Source organism: Salvelinus alpinus, chromosome 10 (genome assembly GCF_045679555.1).
Source record: "Salvelinus alpinus chromosome 10, SLU_Salpinus.1, whole genome shotgun sequence".
Lineage (NCBI taxonomy): Eukaryota > Metazoa > Chordata > Actinopteri > Salmoniformes > Salmonidae > Salvelinus > Salvelinus alpinus.
Genome location: NC_092095.1, coordinates 51,286,886 through 51,305,360, shown reverse-complemented (window position 1 = coordinate 51,305,360; position 18,475 = coordinate 51,286,886). Strand labels below are relative to the sequence as shown.

General features: G+C 44.3%; 3 protein-coding genes across 18 annotated transcripts in view; 2 read left to right on the top strand and 1 right to left on the bottom strand.

The window, feature by feature from the left end:
• Positions 1-1,971: 1,971 nt before the first annotated feature.
• LOC139532173 (putative claudin-24) lies at positions 1,972-4,144 on the bottom strand. The gene has a single exon (XM_071329420.1). It carries the CDS (start codon positions 3,751-3,753, stop codon positions 3,070-3,072), a length of 684 nt encoding a protein of 227 aa, XP_071185521.1. The 5' UTR covers positions 3,754-4,144; the 3' UTR covers positions 1,972-3,069.
• A 1,516-nt stretch (positions 4,145-5,660) lies between these two features.
• On the top strand, positions 5,661-15,597 carry LOC139532172 (H(+)/Cl(-) exchange transporter 4). Its single transcript, XM_071329419.1, has 14 exons — positions 5,661-5,806; positions 6,587-6,747; positions 6,942-7,041; positions 7,310-7,497; positions 7,736-7,858; positions 8,074-8,280; positions 8,410-8,490; positions 8,655-8,927; positions 10,928-11,200; positions 11,684-11,870; positions 11,992-12,193; positions 12,467-12,663; positions 13,342-13,561; positions 14,238-15,597. Exons 1-14 carry the CDS (start codon positions 5,794-5,796, stop codon positions 14,326-14,328), a joined length of 2,316 nt encoding a protein of 771 aa, XP_071185520.1. The 5' UTR covers positions 5,661-5,793; the 3' UTR covers positions 14,329-15,597.
• Positions 15,598-17,544: 1,947 nt separating this feature from the next.
• The window catches only part of LOC139532171 (CLIP-associating protein 1-B-like), a 39,655-nt gene continuing 38,724 nt past the window's right edge, over positions 17,545-18,475 (top strand). For 14 of the 16 annotated variants that reach the window (XM_071329418.1, XM_071329410.1, XM_071329417.1 and 11 more), the window contains exon 1: positions 17,714-17,849. The gene's annotated coding sequence lies outside the window, so the exon portion shown is untranslated. Of the gene's footprint in view, positions 17,693-17,713; positions 17,850-17,886; positions 18,149-18,475 lie in introns of those variants that run through there. The other 2 variants (XM_071329402.1, XM_071329404.1) reach the window with 2 other exon arrangements.

The following is an 18,475-nucleotide window of genomic DNA, read 5'->3' as shown; positions in this document are numbered from 1 at the left end:
ATAAAGGTAAAATAAAAAACAACAGAGTTACACATGGAATAAACAAATGTACAGTCAATAACACAGTATAAATGTCTATATACAGTGTGTGCAAATGAAGTAAGATTAGGGAGGTAAGGCAATAAATGGGCCATAGTGGTGAAATAATTGCAATTTACACTGGAGTGATAGATGTGCAGAAGATGAATGTGCAAGTAGAGATACTGGGGTGCAAAGGAGCAAAAAAAATAATAATATGGAAATTAGGTAGTTGGGTGGGCTATTTACAGATGGGCTGCGTACAGGTGCAGTGATCTGTAAGCTGCTCTGACAGCTGATGCTTAAAGTTAGTGAGGGAGATATGAGTCTCCAGCTTCAGTGACTTGCAGTTCGTTCCAGTCATTGGCAGCAGAGAACTGGAAAGAAAGGTGGCCAAAGGCTTTGGGGGTGACCAGTGAAATATACCTGCTGGAGTGCGTGCTATGGGTGGGTGTTGCTATGGTGACCAGTGAGCTGAGATAAGGTGGGGCTTTACCTAGCAAAGACTTATAGATGACCTGGAGCCAGTGGGCTTGGCGACGAATATGAAGCGAGGGCCAGCCAACGAGAGCATACAGGTCGCAGTGGTGGGTAGTACATGGGGCTTTGGTGATAAAACGGATGGCACTGTGATAGACCGCATCCAATTTGCTGAGTAGAGTGCTGGAGGCTATTTTGTAAATGACATCGCCGAAGTCAAGGATCTGTAGGATAGTCAGTTTTACAAGGGTATGTTTGGCAGCATGAGTGAAGGATGCTTTGTTGCGAAATAGGGTGTAAGATTGTACATCCAGTACAATTTTTTTGTAAATGAGTCTGTAACAATACTAAAGTTGTTACAGTAAAGTTAATAGTGAAGGAATAGATCGATACAACTCATTGAACTTCATTGATCCAGACCCAAATCCAGAACCTAACCTGTCCTTAACCCAAACCCTAATCGTCAGTAGTGATAACCCTAACCACCCTGACCCTAATCATTAACCACCAAGCGATAGACGTATCCCACAAGGCATTTCACAATCTGCTGCGAAAAGAGCATAACTGTACCAGCACTGTACAACAGAGCTGTTGTGGTTTTCTGTGACTGTGAGATTGAGGTAGGATAGAATGGTTTCGAATGTTCCCTTCCATTGTGTTTCAAAGTGACATGTGACAACAGAGCTGTTTAACATATAGTGGTTGGCTCCATGTGTTTCTCTGATGTAGGACCAACCACTGCCTATGATGGATCAAGCGATTAGCATAGGAAGCTATAATGACTTCCATTGTGAGGGGACAACAATGGAATCTTTCAGATGACAACATGGACACAGGAGGCGGTGGGGAGCAGTCCGAGCATTTCAAAGTCCAGGCGGGGTCTCGTAATGTGAAGACCTGACAGGAGCTGTAGCAGAGCGCACTCAGAAGCAAGTGCGTGTCCCAAATGGTGCCCTATTCCCTAAATAGTGCAGTCCTTTTGACCAGCTCCCTATGGGTCCTGGTCAAAAGTAATGCACTGCATAAGGAATATGGTCTCATTTGGAGATTAAATTATAGCATTGAAATAGACAGGAAGTATTTTACGGCTGTTGTTTCCGCTTGGCCATGTAGGGAACCATTGAGAAAGAGATTCATATCTCACCTGGCTAAATAAATAAAGGAGAAATTACATTTTTTAAATGAAGTATAAGGACATGACCTGCCTGAGCAAGCTTGTGTGTAATGGGCGATGTCCAGGAAATCTGACATTCCTCACATTACGTATCATTATTATGATGTTCATTAACTACAGCTTAGCCCAGGAGCCAAGACCGAAATCAGCAGGAATTAGACTTAAGCTCCGTTTCCACTGGTCTTGGTCTGTCACCTCACCTTACTTAAACTCACTTCCTCGTCGTTGTCTAGCAACAGTTTTGCGCTTATGTAACACAAGCAAGTGGTTTGTGATCTTAGGAATGAATCATGGTCAGGTTTTTGTCAGGTTTTTTCTTTATTTGATATCAACTTTTTTTATGTACAGATTTCTCCACACTATGGATATAACTGGTATAGGATATGTAGCCTTGTGGCACTATAATGTCTGATCAATTCAGAGTCAGAAAACCACAACAGAGCAATATACAATATAATATATATATATATATATATATATATATATATATATATATGATATGTCTGTGGTAAATCAGTAATATTGGCCTCTAACTAGAGAGAATGTATAGTGGAAATTTCAGCAGAAATGAACCAAATACAATCAGATCCTGAAATATCCATGAAGTCATTGTCTTGTCAAGTTGTTGCAATCAAGTCCTTATATTTAACCATTTAAAACACACATTCCCAAATACTTAGTACATTCCTCACATTAATTATTATTTGCTTTCTACAATATGTTATACTTTTTCTCTTTGTTCTGTTTACAATTTGTATGATTAATTATTCCTGTAATGCGTTGTTGATTGAGTAACTGTGTAGGCTATAAGAAGGGATACATTTTTTATGGCCTTGCTAGTGAGAAACCAGCTCCATTCAAACTGGCTTCATGTAGTTATTGGACAATAATGATGCTGTAAAAAAAATAGTTTGTATTGTGATAAGATATGATATCCAAGACAATCATTGACATACAGAATAATCAACCTTGGTCAGAATAGTTTACAGTCATTTCACAGACAATATACTGCTTGTCAGCAAATTCTCTGGCACCATTGCACACTATCTCTTACACAGTACCAACAGCAGGCACAGCGACATATTAGGAAGAAATGGCAGCTTTAAATGCTGTAGTCTCTTTGGTTCCATAAAGAATTTCTGTTTGATAAATGTAGGTGATATTTTTGCAAACATGACATGCACAAAACCCTGTTTGAGTGATTGAAATAAGTACCAGCATTGTGTGCAAATTCTGTCTCAGTATATGGAGAAAGATTTGTCCCAGCAGGAGTACTCAATAACTATAGCTAATGTAAATAAGCATGAAAAAGCTTTAAATAAGCAGTGTTTTATTCACCATCGGTAGAGAAAAGGCAGAGGATACTGAGAATACTGCTCTCACTTCTCAATAACTCATCAAACATATTCCATGGACCTCTTCCTATGTGGGGTATTGGTAGTGTGTACGTGTGTATGTCTTCTCTGTAGCGGTATAGGCATTTGTAAGATGCAGGGCTCCTCTTGAAGGCACACGCAGGAGGTGACCAGCAGAGAGCCAGCCACCAGGTGTAGAAACCCCGCCGTCCAGCCACAGAACAGGGCATCCCCAAACTCCCAGCGCGGCACAATGGCCGGCACGGCCTCATCGAAGAACCGCATGACCGTCAGGTGAGCGATGTAAGACACAGGTATGAGACCCAGTGTCCCTGCGACCAAGCACAATATCCCCCCCAGCATCTTCATCAATCTCTTCACCCTCAACCCCTCAGACCCCTGGTTGCAGCTGTTGATCCAGTAGATTCCAGGAATGGCTAGCAGGAGACCCAGGAGGCCTGTGGCCACTGTTACACACATGAGGATCCGGGCTAGTTTGATGTCCGGAGGGAGGCCGAGGAGACTGTCATAGGGTCTGCACTCCAGAATTCCAAGGTCCTGCACCACACATGTCTCCCACAGGCCCAGCTCGTAGCTCTCCGCGGGCAGCAGGTCGGTGGACAGGGTCAGCCAGGTGGACATGATGGTGGTGGCCAGTGAGCAGATCCAGGCACCAATAGAGAAGAAGACCCCGAGGAGTTCCATAGCGCACACCCCCGGATCCATAGTGCTGCCCACTCTGAGTGGCCACTCTCTGGCTCAGCTCAGCTCTGGCTCCCGAGCTGCCTGCTCCCCCTGTCTCTCTGTGCCACAGTCAGCTGCAGCCAGGGCTCCCGACTGCTTCTCTCTGCTCCTGTCTTTCTGAACTGCAGCCAGTTGAAGCAAGAGGAAGCTACGGCCAGTAGGTTCCTATTGAGGCTCAATTTGTTCAAAAGACTGTACGCCCAATTAGGGTTTACTACTACCAGCATGGGCTGGGAGGGAATAACTTATTCAAATGATCAGTAGCTCACTCACATGCACGCATCATCTGCAGTTGAGAGGAGGAAGGTAGCGGCTTGATGACATGTTGTCCTCCCCTTGCAGGCTCGCTTCAGCCGCTGCTTTGCTCAGTGGTCAGGAGAGAGTGACTGAGTGAGAGTCAGACGCATTGAACAACAGCATCATTCAGATCTATGGTGATGTCCATTTCCACACACACAGTGAGGAGGTTGTAGCCTAACGCAGGATGCTTTTAAAATGCAGACAGGATGTTATAAAAATACTGATTTACACACACACACACACACACACACACACAAAGGGGTGTCGTGAGGATGGGGGGATAGTGGGGGCATAATGGAGGGAGGCATAATGATTCTCCTCTGGAAGAATTTTGCATTTTTCAAACACCTGAAAGAACCTTTCCCTGCAATCTAGAGCCATAATCATAATGCCTAATTCTATGTCAAAAATATTATATTACAGAGAAACAACAAAAGATTTTCGTTTTGATGTATTCATCAAGAAGGAATCAATAGGCTACAACTTGATCAAGTGATACTGAACAAAAATGTAAACGTAACATGCAACAATTTCATCGATTTTACTGTTCATATAAGGAAATGAGTCAATTCAAATGAATTCATTAGGCCCTAATCTATGGATTTCACATGACTGGGCAGGGGCGTAGCCATGGTTGTCCTGGGAGGGCATAGGCCCATCCACTTGGAAGCCAGGCCCACCCACTGGGGAGCCAGGCCGAGGCAATCAGAATGAGTTTTCCCTCACAAAAATGGCTTTATTACAGACAGAAATACTCATCAGTTTCATCAACTGTCCGGGTGGCTGGTCTCAGACGATCCCGCAGGTGAAGAAGCTGGATATGGAGTTCCTGGGCTGGCGTGGTTACACGTGGTCTGCGCTTGTGAGGCCACTGAACACACACACACACACACACACGGTGAAAATGCACTATTTTCTCTCACTACTAGCTTGGTCTCTTTAGAAACTGTGGGGCCTCATGGAGTGTTGCCAGGGAGATGAGATTAAATAAGAATAAAACTGACTGTGTGTACCTTTTAAAATAAGGCTGATGGTAATGGGAGAAGACATCAGATTCTTTGGTTGCTATGTCAACTAAAAAGACAAAACAAGCTATGCTGCTACTTGGGCATTGACATGTCATCTATAGATTTAGGAGACTCTGAATTGATCAAATACATTCAATAGCCTGTTTATGAAGTGCTATTTTAAAGAAATCAAGTGATTGTTTTACTATACAGAGGTACTCAAAGTGGTGCATTTATTTGATTTGGAACAGTATCCGGTGATATACATTCCTTTTTCCTGTATCAGATCTCTGACATACAGAGCTTGTGACCCAAGTAGGAGGCTGAATATGCAGGCCATGTCAAGGAGAGAAGAACACACATTTTCAACACACAATAGTACACAAATAACCCTCTTTATAGAGGCGGTTTAGTGGTCTGGTGGTCTCTCTGAGTGAACAGTAGCCTACGCACTGAGATGAATAAACGGATTAAAATATTTATTTATTTCAGCCACAAGGTGTCACCATTTCACTACTCACAATTCCACCTTCATGCGTTGACAGGTTGAGCAAATGCATTGTGGGAAGCATACATCTATGACGTCTTCTCTCTATGTTCTGAACAGGTTTGGCAGGTGACAACCTAACACAGTATCAAAATGCATTCAATATTGGTGATTATATAGCAAAGAGATATAGATGTCTTTATTTTGAGGAGTCGGGTTGTGTGAACAATGGACGGAGACGGTAAGCATGCATTTCATAGCATGTCTAATAATGCCAGAATTAATAAAGGTTGACGCATATCTGGCCAAATCATAACTTGCATTAACGTTAACATTATCGGTCTCATTAAATCCATATCTACTTGCTATAGCTAGCTATGTCTAATAGCTACATGAAGGCATATGTCACTGATCAACGATTTGTAATTCAGTATTCATGCATGGCCCGCAAGTAGCTAGCCTACTCTTGTATTCTTGACTGCTCGGTAACGTTACTGTTTTCACTGCCTCTGCATGACGTAGCTACCCCCGGAGGGAAAAAAACATCACAGAATTATAGCGACCATTTATCCAAGTAAGCTGCTAATGTCGTTATGTGCAATAAAATGCTAATAAGAACATAAAATAGGGCCCACTGTCTGCCCTGGACAAATGTCCAAACTGAAGCTAAAACTTGGACACAGTATCACAAGGTCTGTCTGGTGATCCGAATTACAAGATCCCAAGAATTACAATTTCATACATCTCACGGGCATTATTGGCAGCATAGTGCTTCATACAGTGTTGAGAATCAGAGACCAGACTTGGCTGGGTTCGCGGTCTCTTCAACCTCTGTCTGTGTGTGTCTTTTAGAGGGGTTGGGATAAAGCAGAAGTTTATCTCCGTTGGACATGTGTGAAGGTCTTCATTAGACAATAAAAACGGACATGTGTGAAGTCCTTCTTTAGACAATAAAAACGGACATGCGTGAAGTCCTTCATTAGACAATAATAACAAAATCTTATTTTGTCTCTCTGTCCAGGGGCCAGCAGTACTGGGGCCACTCCCTCAGAGGAGATGAATGGTACTGGGAACCTGATGGACTTCCTGGATGAGCCCTTCCCTGATGTCAGCACCTACGAAGACTTCCACACCATTGACTGGCTCCGGGAGAAGTCACGTGACACAGACCGCCATAGGAAGGTGAGGGGAGCACACACCCACACCCAGCTCTACACTCTAAGCATTTTCTTCTTCATCCCCAGAGGATATAATTCTTCTTCATCCTCTTCTTCATAATTGTCATCACCATAGAAAAACTCTTGATGTCCACCTGATTATGTTAACCTGATGATCCGTTGAACCTGCCGCTGATGGTTGATTGATGGTTGTTCTAGATCACCACCAAGAGTAAGGAGTCTTACTGGGAGCTGATTAAGAGTCTTCTGGATGCCTGGTCAGGATGGGTGGTGATGCTGCTCATAGGAATGCTCACAGGTAGGAACCGCAGAGGCACCCTGCAAAAGGTCTGACCTCTTTGGTACCGCGCTAGTCTCTTGTAGTATGGCGCACATGAGATTTGCTTCTGGCTGCCGGGATTCATACTGCACACACATGACATGACACGTGGCTCTCTAACAACCAATCAAAAGCCACACAGCCAGAGTTGTGAAGTACCACGTCTGGTCTGAATCCTTTTGATAGGCTTGCCTGTTCCCTTGCTTAGTGTGATCTGTGATCTCGTGCTGTGTGTCCTCCCGTGTAGGTACGCTGGCTGGAGTGATCGACCTGGCTGTGGACTGGATGACCGATCTGAAAGAAGGGGTGTGTCTGTCTGCATTCTACTACAGCCACGAGCAGTGCTGCTGGACCTCCAACGAGACCACCTTCGACGACAGAGACAAGTGTCCGCAGTGGCAGAAGTGGGCCGAGCTGATGACCGGTCACTCTGAGGTCAGCAGATCAATAACCGCTAACCAGGCGTCCTCTTGATTTAAAGCCCCAGTACTGCGTTTGCGTTTTAGCCCGACGAACGGCAGCCGTCACGTGGCTAGATAAAGGGGTGTGGCTTGGGGAAATGTAACCACTCTCAGTTTGTGAGGTTTATCTTGGTGTTTGTTGTGGTAGCGGGTGGGATGATTGTGTATCAGGTTGTTAAATCCATATATTCCACCTGTTCTTGTTTCTCCAGGGTGCCGGGGCATATGTGTTGAATTACTTCCTGTATGTGTTGTGGGCGCTATTATTCTCTTTCCTGGCTGTGTCTCTAGTAAGAGTCTTTGCCCCCTACGCCTGTGGGTCAGGTATCCCTGAGGTGAGTGTTTTGAAATTGTAGCGTTAACTTGTAAGTCGCTCTGGATAAGAGCGTCTGCTAAATGACTTAAATGTAAATGTAATAAAAAATAACCGTGCTACAGTATTTGAAATACTACGTTTTCCTTGGCTGAAAAGAGTGTGCGTTCATTTCCGATGACTGCACAGTTGCAAAGGTTATCCCAATGAGGGGTTGCTGTGTGTCGTCTTGTGTAGATCAAGACCATCCTGAGTGGGTTCATCATCCGGGGGTACCTGGGGAAGTGGACCCTGCTGATCAAGACGGTGACCCTGGTCCTGGCTGTGTCCTCCGGGCTCAGCCTGGGGAAGGAGGGGCCCCTGGTTCACGTGGCCTGCTGCTGCGGTAACCTCTTCTGCTCCCTGTTCTCCAAATACAGCAAGAACGAGGGCAAGCGCAGAGAGGTAATAGCCCATTACAGTAATAGCCCATTACGCTCCCATTTTTGCGGAAATAATTCAATTTGGGGAAATAAAACAATTTAAAAGTATTTAGTTGTAGTCTGTATGGAACGCGGCTTGTCTTTTGTGCAGGTGTTATCGGCCGCTGCCGCTGCTGGGGTGTCAGTGGCTTTTGGAGCTCCGATTGGAGGAGTTCTCTTCAGCCTGGAGGAGGTGTTGTATACTCAAGCCTATTTATAAATCACCTGCTGTTTCCATTCAATCAAATGTCATCTCATTTCCAGATATGTTACTGTTATTTTTTTGATCCATTGCCTTTGGAATGCTAAAGTGTTTCAGTTGGACTGCCGTCGGTATGTAATCTCTGTCCTCTTCAGGTGAGTTACTACTTCCCTCTGAAGACTCTGTGGCGCTCCTTCTTCGCTGCGTTGGTGGCGGCCTTCACCCTGCGCGCCATCAACCCGTTCGGCAACAGCAGACTGGTCCTGTTCTACGTGGAGTACCACACCCCCTGGTACATGGCTGAGCTGGTCCCCTTCATCCTGCTGGGGGTGTTCGGGGGCCTCTGGGGAACCCTCTTCATCCGGGGGAACATCGCCTGGTGTAGGAGGAGGAAGACCACTCTGCTGGGGAAGTACCCCGTCCTCGAGGTAACTAACTGTGGCACCCTATTCCCTGGCCTATATAGGGCACTACTTTTGACCAGGGCCCATAGGGTAGTTCTTGCATTGAGTTACTTGTTACGAGCACTGATTTAGCAGAGAGGCCAAATCACAATCTTCTAAATAGATACTATCTTAGTTGAATGCACTAATTGTACAGTTGAAGTCGTAAGTTTACATACACTTAGGTTGGAGTCATTAAAACTAGTTTTTCAACCACTCCACAAATTTCTTGTTAACAAACTATAGTTTTGGCAAGTCGGTTAGGACATCTACTTTGTGCATGACACAAGTAATTTTTCCAACAATTGATTACAGACAGATTATTTCACTTGTAATTCACTGTATCACAATTCCAGTGGGTCAGAAGTTTACATACACCAAGTTGACTGTGACTTTAAACAGCTTGGAAAATTCCCGAAAAGTATGTCATGGCTTTAGAAGCTTCTGATAGGGTAATTGACATCATTTGAATCAATTGGAGGTGTACTTGAGGATATAGTTCAAAGCCTACCTTCAAACTCATGGCCTCTTTGCTTGACATCATGGGAAAATCAAAAGAAATCAGCCAAGAATTGTAAAAAGAAATTGTAGACCTCCACAAAAAAATTGTAGACCTCCACAAGTCTGGTTCATCCTTGGGAGCAATTTCCAAATGCCTGAAGGTACAACGTTCATCTGTACAAACAATAGTACGCAAGTTTAAACACCGTGGGACCACGCAGATGTCATACCGCTCAGGAAGGAGACATGTTCTGTCTCCTAGAGATGAACGTACTTTGGTGCGAAAAGTGCAAATCAATCCCAGAACAACAGCAAAAAACCTTGTGAAGAAGCTGGAGGAAACAGGTACAAAAGTATCAATATCCACAGTAAAACGAGTCCTATATTGACATAACCTGAAAGGCCGCTCAGCAAGGAAGAAGACACTGCTCCAAAACTGCCATAAAAAAGCCAGACTACGGTTTGCAACTGCACATGGGGACAAAGATCGTACTTTTTGGAGAAATGTCCTCTGGTCTGATGAAACAAAAATAGAACTGTTTGGCCATAATGACCATCGTTATGTGCGGAGGAAAAAGGGGGAGGCTTGCAAGCTGAAGAACGCCATCCCAACCGTGAAGCACGGGGGTGGCAGCATCATGTTGTGGGGGTGCTTTGCTGCAGGAGGGACTGGTGCACTTCACAAAATAGATGCCATCATGACGAATGAAAATGATGTGGATATATTGAGGCAACATCTCAACACATCAGTCAGGAAGTTAAAGCTTGGTCACAAATGGGTCTTCCAAATGGACAATGACCCCAAGCATATTTCCAAAGCTGTGGCAAAATGGCTTAAGGACAACAAAGTCAAGGTATTGGAGTCGCCATCACAAAGCCCTGACCTCAATCCCATAGAAGATTTGTGGGCAGAACTGAAGAAGTGTATGCAAGCAAGGAGGCCTACAAACCTGACTCAGTTACACCGGCTCTGTCAGGAGGAATAGGCCAAAATTCATCCAACTTATTGTGGGAAGCTTGTGGAAGGCTACCCGAAACGTTTGACCCAAGTTAAACAATTTCAAGGCAATGCTACCAAATACTAATTGAGTGTATGTAAACCTCTGACCCACTGGGAATGTGATGAAAGAAATAAAAGCTGAAATAAATAATTCTCTCTACTATTATTCTGACATTTCACATTCTTAAAATAAAGTGGTGATCCTAACTGACCTAAGACAGGGAATTTTTACTTGGATTAAATGTCAGGAATTGTGAAACTGAGTTTAAATGTATTTGGCTAAGGTGTATGTAAACCTCCGACTTCAACTGTAGCTGAGTTGCTCTGGATAAGAGCAACTGCTAAATGACTCAAATGTAATGCCAGTTTCTGCTTCTTGCTTGTTTTTTGGGATCTTTGCCAGTTTACTGTAAAGCACTTCGTGAGAACTGCGGATGTAAAAAGGCCTTCATTAATAAATGTGATTGTGATTTGATTGATTAAGGTGATCGTGATAACGGGCATTACCGCGGTCCTGGCGTTCCCTAACCCGTACACGCGGCGCAGCACCAGCGAGCTCATCTCCGAGCTGTTCAACGACTGCGGTGCCCTGGAGTCCTCTCAGCTGTGTGACTACGTTAATAACCCCAACATGAGCCGTCCGGTGGACGACATCCCAGACCGCCCTGCTGGGCCCGGAGTCTACAGCGCTCTGTGGCAGCTGGCCCTGGCTCTAATCTTTAAGATTGTAATAACTATCTTCACCTTTGGCATTAAGGTCAGTATGCTGTACGGCATGGCTAGATGGGGGTTATGATAGCTGACGTAAGCAGCTATGAAATGTTACTGAACTGCTAATGAATGCATTATGTATAGGTTATGAAATATGAAAGTGTTAGGTCCTTTTCAAATAAAGTGTTACCAAGTTTTGATCCCAGATATTGTGAGTAGGATAACCGTGCTCTTGGGTGATTGTTTTGTTCAGATCACCTGTCAACCATGTTGTTTTATGTCCTCTGTGTTGTGTTCAGATCACCTCTCAACCATGTTGTTTTATGTCCTCTGTGTTGTCTTCAGATCACCTCTCAACCATGTTGTTTTATGTCCTCTGTGTTGTGTTCAGATCACCTCTCAACCATGTTGTTTTATGTCCTCTGTGTTGTGTTCAGATCACCTCTCAACCATGTTGTTTTATGTCCTCTGTGTTGTGTTCAGATCACCTCTCAACCATGTTGTTTTATGTCCTCTGTGTTGTGTTCAGATCCCGTCTGGGCTGTTTATTCCTAGTATGGCTGTGGGGGCCATCGCTGGGCGAATCGTGGGCATCGCTGTGGAGCAGATGGCCTACCATCACCACGACTGGCTCATCTTTAAGAACTGGTGTCGTCCCGGAGCCGACTGTGTTACCCCAGGTCTCTACGCTATGGTGGGCGCTGCCGCATGTCTGGGTGAGTTATCATCAGGGTTGTGTTCATTAGGCACCAAACGGAAGAAGACAGACTGAAACGGGGAGGGATTACTCTATAAAATAAACACTCAGGTCATCAACTTTTGTTTTGTTGTTTATAGGTGGTGTGACCCGGATGACCGTGTCCCTGGTGGTCATTATGTTTGAGCTGACCGGTGGTCTGGAGTACATCGTCCCTCTCATGGCCGCAGCCGTCACCAGTAAGTGGGTAGCGGACGCCTTTGGGAAGGAGGGTATCTACGAGTCCCATATCCAACTCAACGGCTACCCCTACCTGGACGTCAGGGACGAGTTCACGCACAGGTATTACGGGATACATATTAGGAACTTTGTCATTCCTTCTCCTCAGGAGAGGAACCTCACACCTCCCCTAGTCCAAGTCTTAACCCTGCAGTAGTCAAGAGTCACCCCTTCTCGAAGGGCTGGTTTTACCAGACACATATTAAGCATAGTCCTGAACTAAAAATATATTTCAATGGAGATTCTCCATTGAGCATGCTTTTGCTTCCAGGAGTTGGATTAATCTGTGTCTGAGAAACAGACCCTAAGAATTCCCAATATGTGATCCGTACACAGGACCCTGGCCACGGATGTGATGCGTCCCAGGCGCAGTGAGCCCCCGCTGGCCGTGTTGACCCAGGACAGCACCACGGTGGAGGACGTGGAGACGCTCATCAAGGACACCGACTATAACGGCTTCCCTGTGGTCGTGTCCCGAGAGTCAGAGCGCCTCATCGGCTTCGTCCAGCGCAGGGAACTCACTGTGGCCATCAGTAAGACATTAACCCTGGCTCTCACGCACACACACACATTTTAAAAAACTGTATTCAAATCCACAAATCACATTACGATCAAGAAGGATTGGATGCATAGACACTTAAGGATACAAAAAGCACATTCTCCATACAGTAGGATGCCCATAACAGCTGAAAGAGAACAGTACCTTGCTAATTGCTTTGCTCAAGTCTTAGGCGGGCCTGCAATCTGAAGGCCGTGAACTGTAAGCCTATGCAACGTGGCCGAGGCTGCCAAATATCAGTGCTGCCGACATGCACTCGTATCCAAGGCTGTGCATGCGTGATATGAGGGGCTTGTATTTAAGAAGGTTTTCAGCAAAGGCCCACTCCATCCAACAATCAAATGAGCAACCCACGTCCAAAATGACCTCCTCTCTCTGGCCTCCCTCGACAACATCAATATCTAGGGTACTAATAAAGGTTCCATTTCACAAAATAGTGGGACTGTTACATTAGGTTGTTTTCACCGTGAAATGACAGGCTAAATATACGTTTTTTGTTTGGAGAACGTGAATTATAAGTTGTGTTCAATAGCTACTGTCAGTCCCATATAAAGCCATCAGCATGTGTTGAGCAATACTGTATTTAATGTGTCGGTTCATTATTATCTGTCGTGTCTGAGGAGCCACTGATATTTCACCCTCTCTCTCTCAGAGACTGCCCGTCAGAAGCAGGACGGGGTGGTGAGCAGCTCTGTGGTCTACTTCACGGAGGACAACCCCCAGGTGGCCGAGGCCTGCGACCCCCAGCCCCTGAAGCTGCGGCGCATCCTGAACCTCAGCCCCTTCACTGTCACGGACCACACCCCCATGGAGACCGTGGTGGACATCTTCAGAAAGCTGGGCCTCCGACAGTGTCTGGTCACCAGAAGCGGGTGAGTCTGTCATCAGTCAATTAACCAATCGAACACAGTTTTCGTCCACCAGATGAGTTTAGAATGTATTATGTTGTAGTCCTCGGGCAGTTGCCCATGAGCGACATACAGTCCAGGGCCCGGTTTCCCGATAGCGATGGAATTTAGGCTTACGGCTGTTTTAACAACGGATCTTTCCCGCAACGGCGCGAAAAATGTAACGAATACGTTTCCCAAAACACCACCCAGATAGAACGTTCGCTAAATGCGTTATTGATGCATTAGCGCAATAATAATAGGATCGAAAGAAAGACGGCGCTGCTTTCGGATCAGCGTTCTCCCTTTTCAAATCTTACCTTAACATTAGAATTATTCCACAACACTGACGACAGATCAGCTCCTATGAGATATTATCACCTATGGCAACAAATATTAAAGTGTCTAATTCTTACCCTATAACAATGCACTAAATCAAGTGCAACTTTAGTAACGGTGGCTTTGGGCAACAGCTCAGAGATTTATGTATGCTCCTTTTTGAAGGTTCTAACAATAAACTTAGCCTTAAGATGCTTTTGGCTCATTTTAATTTGGTGTTTAGATTTATGAAAACTATAGACTCTGTTGAATCATTTCTGAGGTTTATTGGATGGTGGAATGATTTGTATTCGGTTTTGTCCCCCCCCCCCCCCCTCTCTAGGCGTCTGTTGGGCATCATCACTAAGAAGGATGTCCTCCGTCACATGGCCCAGATGATGAACCAGGACCCAGAATCCATCATGTTTAACTAGTTGCCCAAGAAGAAGAAGAAGCTTTATTATCCCCAGGACCTCTTTGCCCCTCCCCTCCCTTAGACTGTAAATAGTCTAACGCTACTGTAACCTGTAATGAAGAAAAGTCACTTCTCAAATACAGGCCCCCCAGTGTTTAGAATGTAGGGATGGAGCAAGAGGGGTGAAGAAAGAGGGGGATCAGGACTAAGATGGATAAATGCAACAAAGAAAATGGAAGGATGAATAAAGAGGGGTGTAAGGACAAAGGAGGAGGATGAATGAAGAGGGTGTGCGGACCAGGAAAGAGGGATCAAGAGGGAGGGTTGGAGGAATAGGGGTGTGAGGACCAAGATGGAGAGATGAAGGAAGAGAGGTGTCGATCATGGCAAGGAGGGAAGCATCTTATGTCTGGGATGAGTTGTTTTAGTTTGATGTGCTGCTGACCCCATATTTATGTTTTCAGTGACGCTTCAACGCCTACTGTAACTGACTTCAGTCTACGTTGTCAATGTTAAGTTGGTGGTCCTTAGAACCCATTGTTCCCAGGGTATATTTCACATGTCGATGTTACTTTGACATTTGCGGCTTCTCAAATGTTCCTCAATACTGAACTGTAATAACATAGTTTTAACACTGGTACTGTATGTATTTGCTAGAAGACCGCGTATCATGTCAATTGATTTAGTTTATCCAGGGTATGTTTTTTGTTGTTGTTTTTTTTGCAATGAAGAATGCACTTTGGAGGGAAAAAAAGCTGAGCCAGGAAACGCCACCAAGTACAATGTTTCTCTTGTTACTTTCTAGTTCTCACTCCATGCTGTCCCTCACCAGCTTCATAGGTTTTGTTTTAATATGCAGAGGGAATGTATTGTGGAAAATAACTGGAAATATTGAACCTGCCTCACTTCCGTTCTGTTTGTTTTATTCTATACTTGTCAGTCCAGACAAGAGCCAGTGTGGTTGTGTGGATTTAGCCACACTAGGTTCTCTTTGTCTTTTCATACCAGAAAGATAATTCCATTTTTATTCATATTTTTTCAAATCCATCCATCCATTGTTACTACTGTATTGAGAAACTATCGATTTGTCATTATCTCAAGCAATTGAACACTACTGTAGTTGTTTATATTTGTCATTATAATATGAGCTGTTCTTTAACATTAGAGAAAGGGATATTTGCACTTTTGTTGCTGTTTGTAAATAATGTCCAAGTGATGCACAATATACTATTTGCAATGTACGCAGTTCTGACATGAAATTAAAGGGACGTTGTGTCAACAAGAATTAGATTGTGTTTATGTAATTGTATTATATAACAGATACAAAGTTTAAGACATAATTCAATTGTGGGAGGCGTATGATACTCATCACATGCTAGTAATATCTTTGTCATATGTGATGTTGAAACACAAGGAACCCCGAGGAAAATGAATAATTGAGGGTTGCTATAATAAACTCAGCAAAAAAAGAAACGTCCCTTTTTCAGGACCCTGTCTTTCAAAGATAAATCGTAAAAATCCAAGTAACTTCACAGATCTTCATTGTAAAGGGTTTAAACGCTGTTTCCCATGCTTGTTCAATGAACCATCAACAATTAATGAACATGCACCCATGGAACGGTCGTTAAGACACTAACAGCTTACAGACGGTAGGCAATTGAGGTCACAGGTATGAAAACTTAGGACACTAAAGAGGCCTTTCTACTGACTGTGAAAAACACCAAAAGAAAGATGCCCAGGACCCTTGCTCATCTGTGTGAATGTGCCTTGGGCATGCTGCAAGGAGGCATGAGGACTGCAGGTGTGGCCAGGGCAATAAATTGCAATGTCCGTACTGTGAGACGCTTATGACAGCGCTACAGGGAGACAGGACGGACAGCTGATCTTCCTTGCAGTGGCAGACCACGTGTAACAACACCTGCACAGGATCGGTACATCCAGACATCACACTTGCGGGACAGGTACAGGATAGCAACAACTGCCCAGTTACACCAGGAACACACAATCCCTCCATCAGTAATCAGACCGTCCGCAATAGGCTGAGAGGCTGGACTGAGGGCTTGTAGGCCTGTTGTAAGGCAGGTCCTCACCAGACATCACCGGCGACGTCACCTATGGGCACAAACCCACCGTCGCTGGACCAGACAGGACTGGTAAAAAGTGCTCTTCACTGACAAGTTGCGGTTTTGTCTCACCAGGGGTGATGGTCGGATTCGCGTTTATCGTTGAAGGAATGAGCGTTACACCGAGGCCTGTACTCTGGAGTGGGATCGATTTGGAGGTGGAGGGTCCGTCATGGTCGGGGGCGATGTGTCACAGCTTAATCGGACTGAGCTTGTTGTCATTGCAGGCAATCTTAATGCTGTGCGTTACAGGAAAGACATCCTACTCCCTCATGTGGTGCCCTTCCTGCAGGCTCATCCTGACATGACCCTCCAGCATGACAATGCCACCAGCCATACTACTTGTTCTGTGCGTGATTTCCTGCAAGACAGGAATGTCAGTGTTCTGCCATGGCCAGCGAAGAGCCTGGATCTCAATCCCATTGAGCACGTCTGGGACCTGTTGGATCGGAGTGCGAGGGCTAGGGCCATTCCCCCCAGAAATGTCCGGGAACTTGCAGGTGCCTTGGTGGAAGAGTGGGGTAACATCTCACAGCAAGAACTGGCAAATCTGGTGCAGTCCATGAAGAAGAGATGCACTGCAGTACTTAATGCAGCTGGTGGCCACATCAGATACTGACTGTTACTTTTGATTTTGACCCCCCTTTGTTAAGGGAGACATTATTCAATTTCTGTGGAACTTGTTCAGTTCATGTCTCAGTTGTTGAATCTTGTTATCTTCATACAAATATTTACACATGTTAAGTTTGCTGAAAATAAACGCAGTTGACAGTGAGAGGATGTTTCTTTTTGCTGAGTTTATTATTTAGAGGTTCTACTGACAAACAGGTCATAGTCACATTATTTTAAAAAGGAGGACCAAGTTCTAAGATCAGGTCATCCCATAATAGCCTGCGTTTGACACCTGTGCTGTTTTAAAATTCAAATAGGGTTATTTACACAGTGTTTAATTATAAAATAAGACTGTGAAACTATTTGAGATACAACACAACACACTGTACAAACTCTTAATTGTCAGTGTTACTGTTTTGCAATAAAATATTTGAACGTGAGAGTGAGCTTTCAGTAATAGACAGCAGAGGGCACTGTTGGCGTGCAAACAAGCTACAAATGTATGACATTCATTTGAAATTATTACTGTAAACAATGTAACCTAATAGCTAATGTAGCTAGCATAATTTTTTTTTATTAACTGTTGCTAGCTAGATAATATCATCACACATTGGATCGAGCTAGCTAGCAAGCTACATACCGTTTGCTGTGAGTACTGTACTTGGCTCCACGCATACAGTAGATGCGGGTTCATCGTCTGCTACTAGCTATAATACTAACGTTACTGCTGGAAGTCCAGTGTCCTGGCTCTTGATTTTTTCAGAACGAATCTGAACTGAGACGAGCGGCTGGATGCAGATTACTGGTAGTTGGCTAACTAGCTAGTTAATAATCCCTTGATATATTAGTGACAGGAATTGCTTAATTGTAGTCTAAATGAATTGACCGCTGATATTTGTTAGCATAATTTCAGTGTTTGCTGGTAGCTCCTAGAGACAGTTAGCCTACGGAAGCTAGCTAGCTGGCTAGCTGGAGGAGCCAGAGACAGTGAGGACATGCTAGCTAGTGGCTAGCTAGTTAGCTTCATCTAGCTGGCTAACGTTGGCTATGTTTGCGCTCCTTGATTCAGCGTTGATTTATAACTTTAGCTGCATTTAATCAAATGTAAGCTAGCTAACTATTTAACACTACTATTTTAACTAGCTAGATAGTTATGTGTCTGTATAGCAAATAATTCGTAATATTTCAAGTTAGCTAGCTAGTTATCCATTTTGTTTAGCACAAAAGCTACCTAGCTAGCTATCTCATTTACTAAGCTAGCCAGCTAGCATGGCTAAACCAATAACACTAGCTAGCAACTTTCAGAACATGTGAAGTAGCTAGCTAACTAGCTCGGTAACTAACGTTAGCTAAGTAAATTCTGTATCAATGCTTCAATAAAAATGGGGCTTTATTGCTGTGTAACGTTAGTGTGTAATTCTCAGTTCAGTA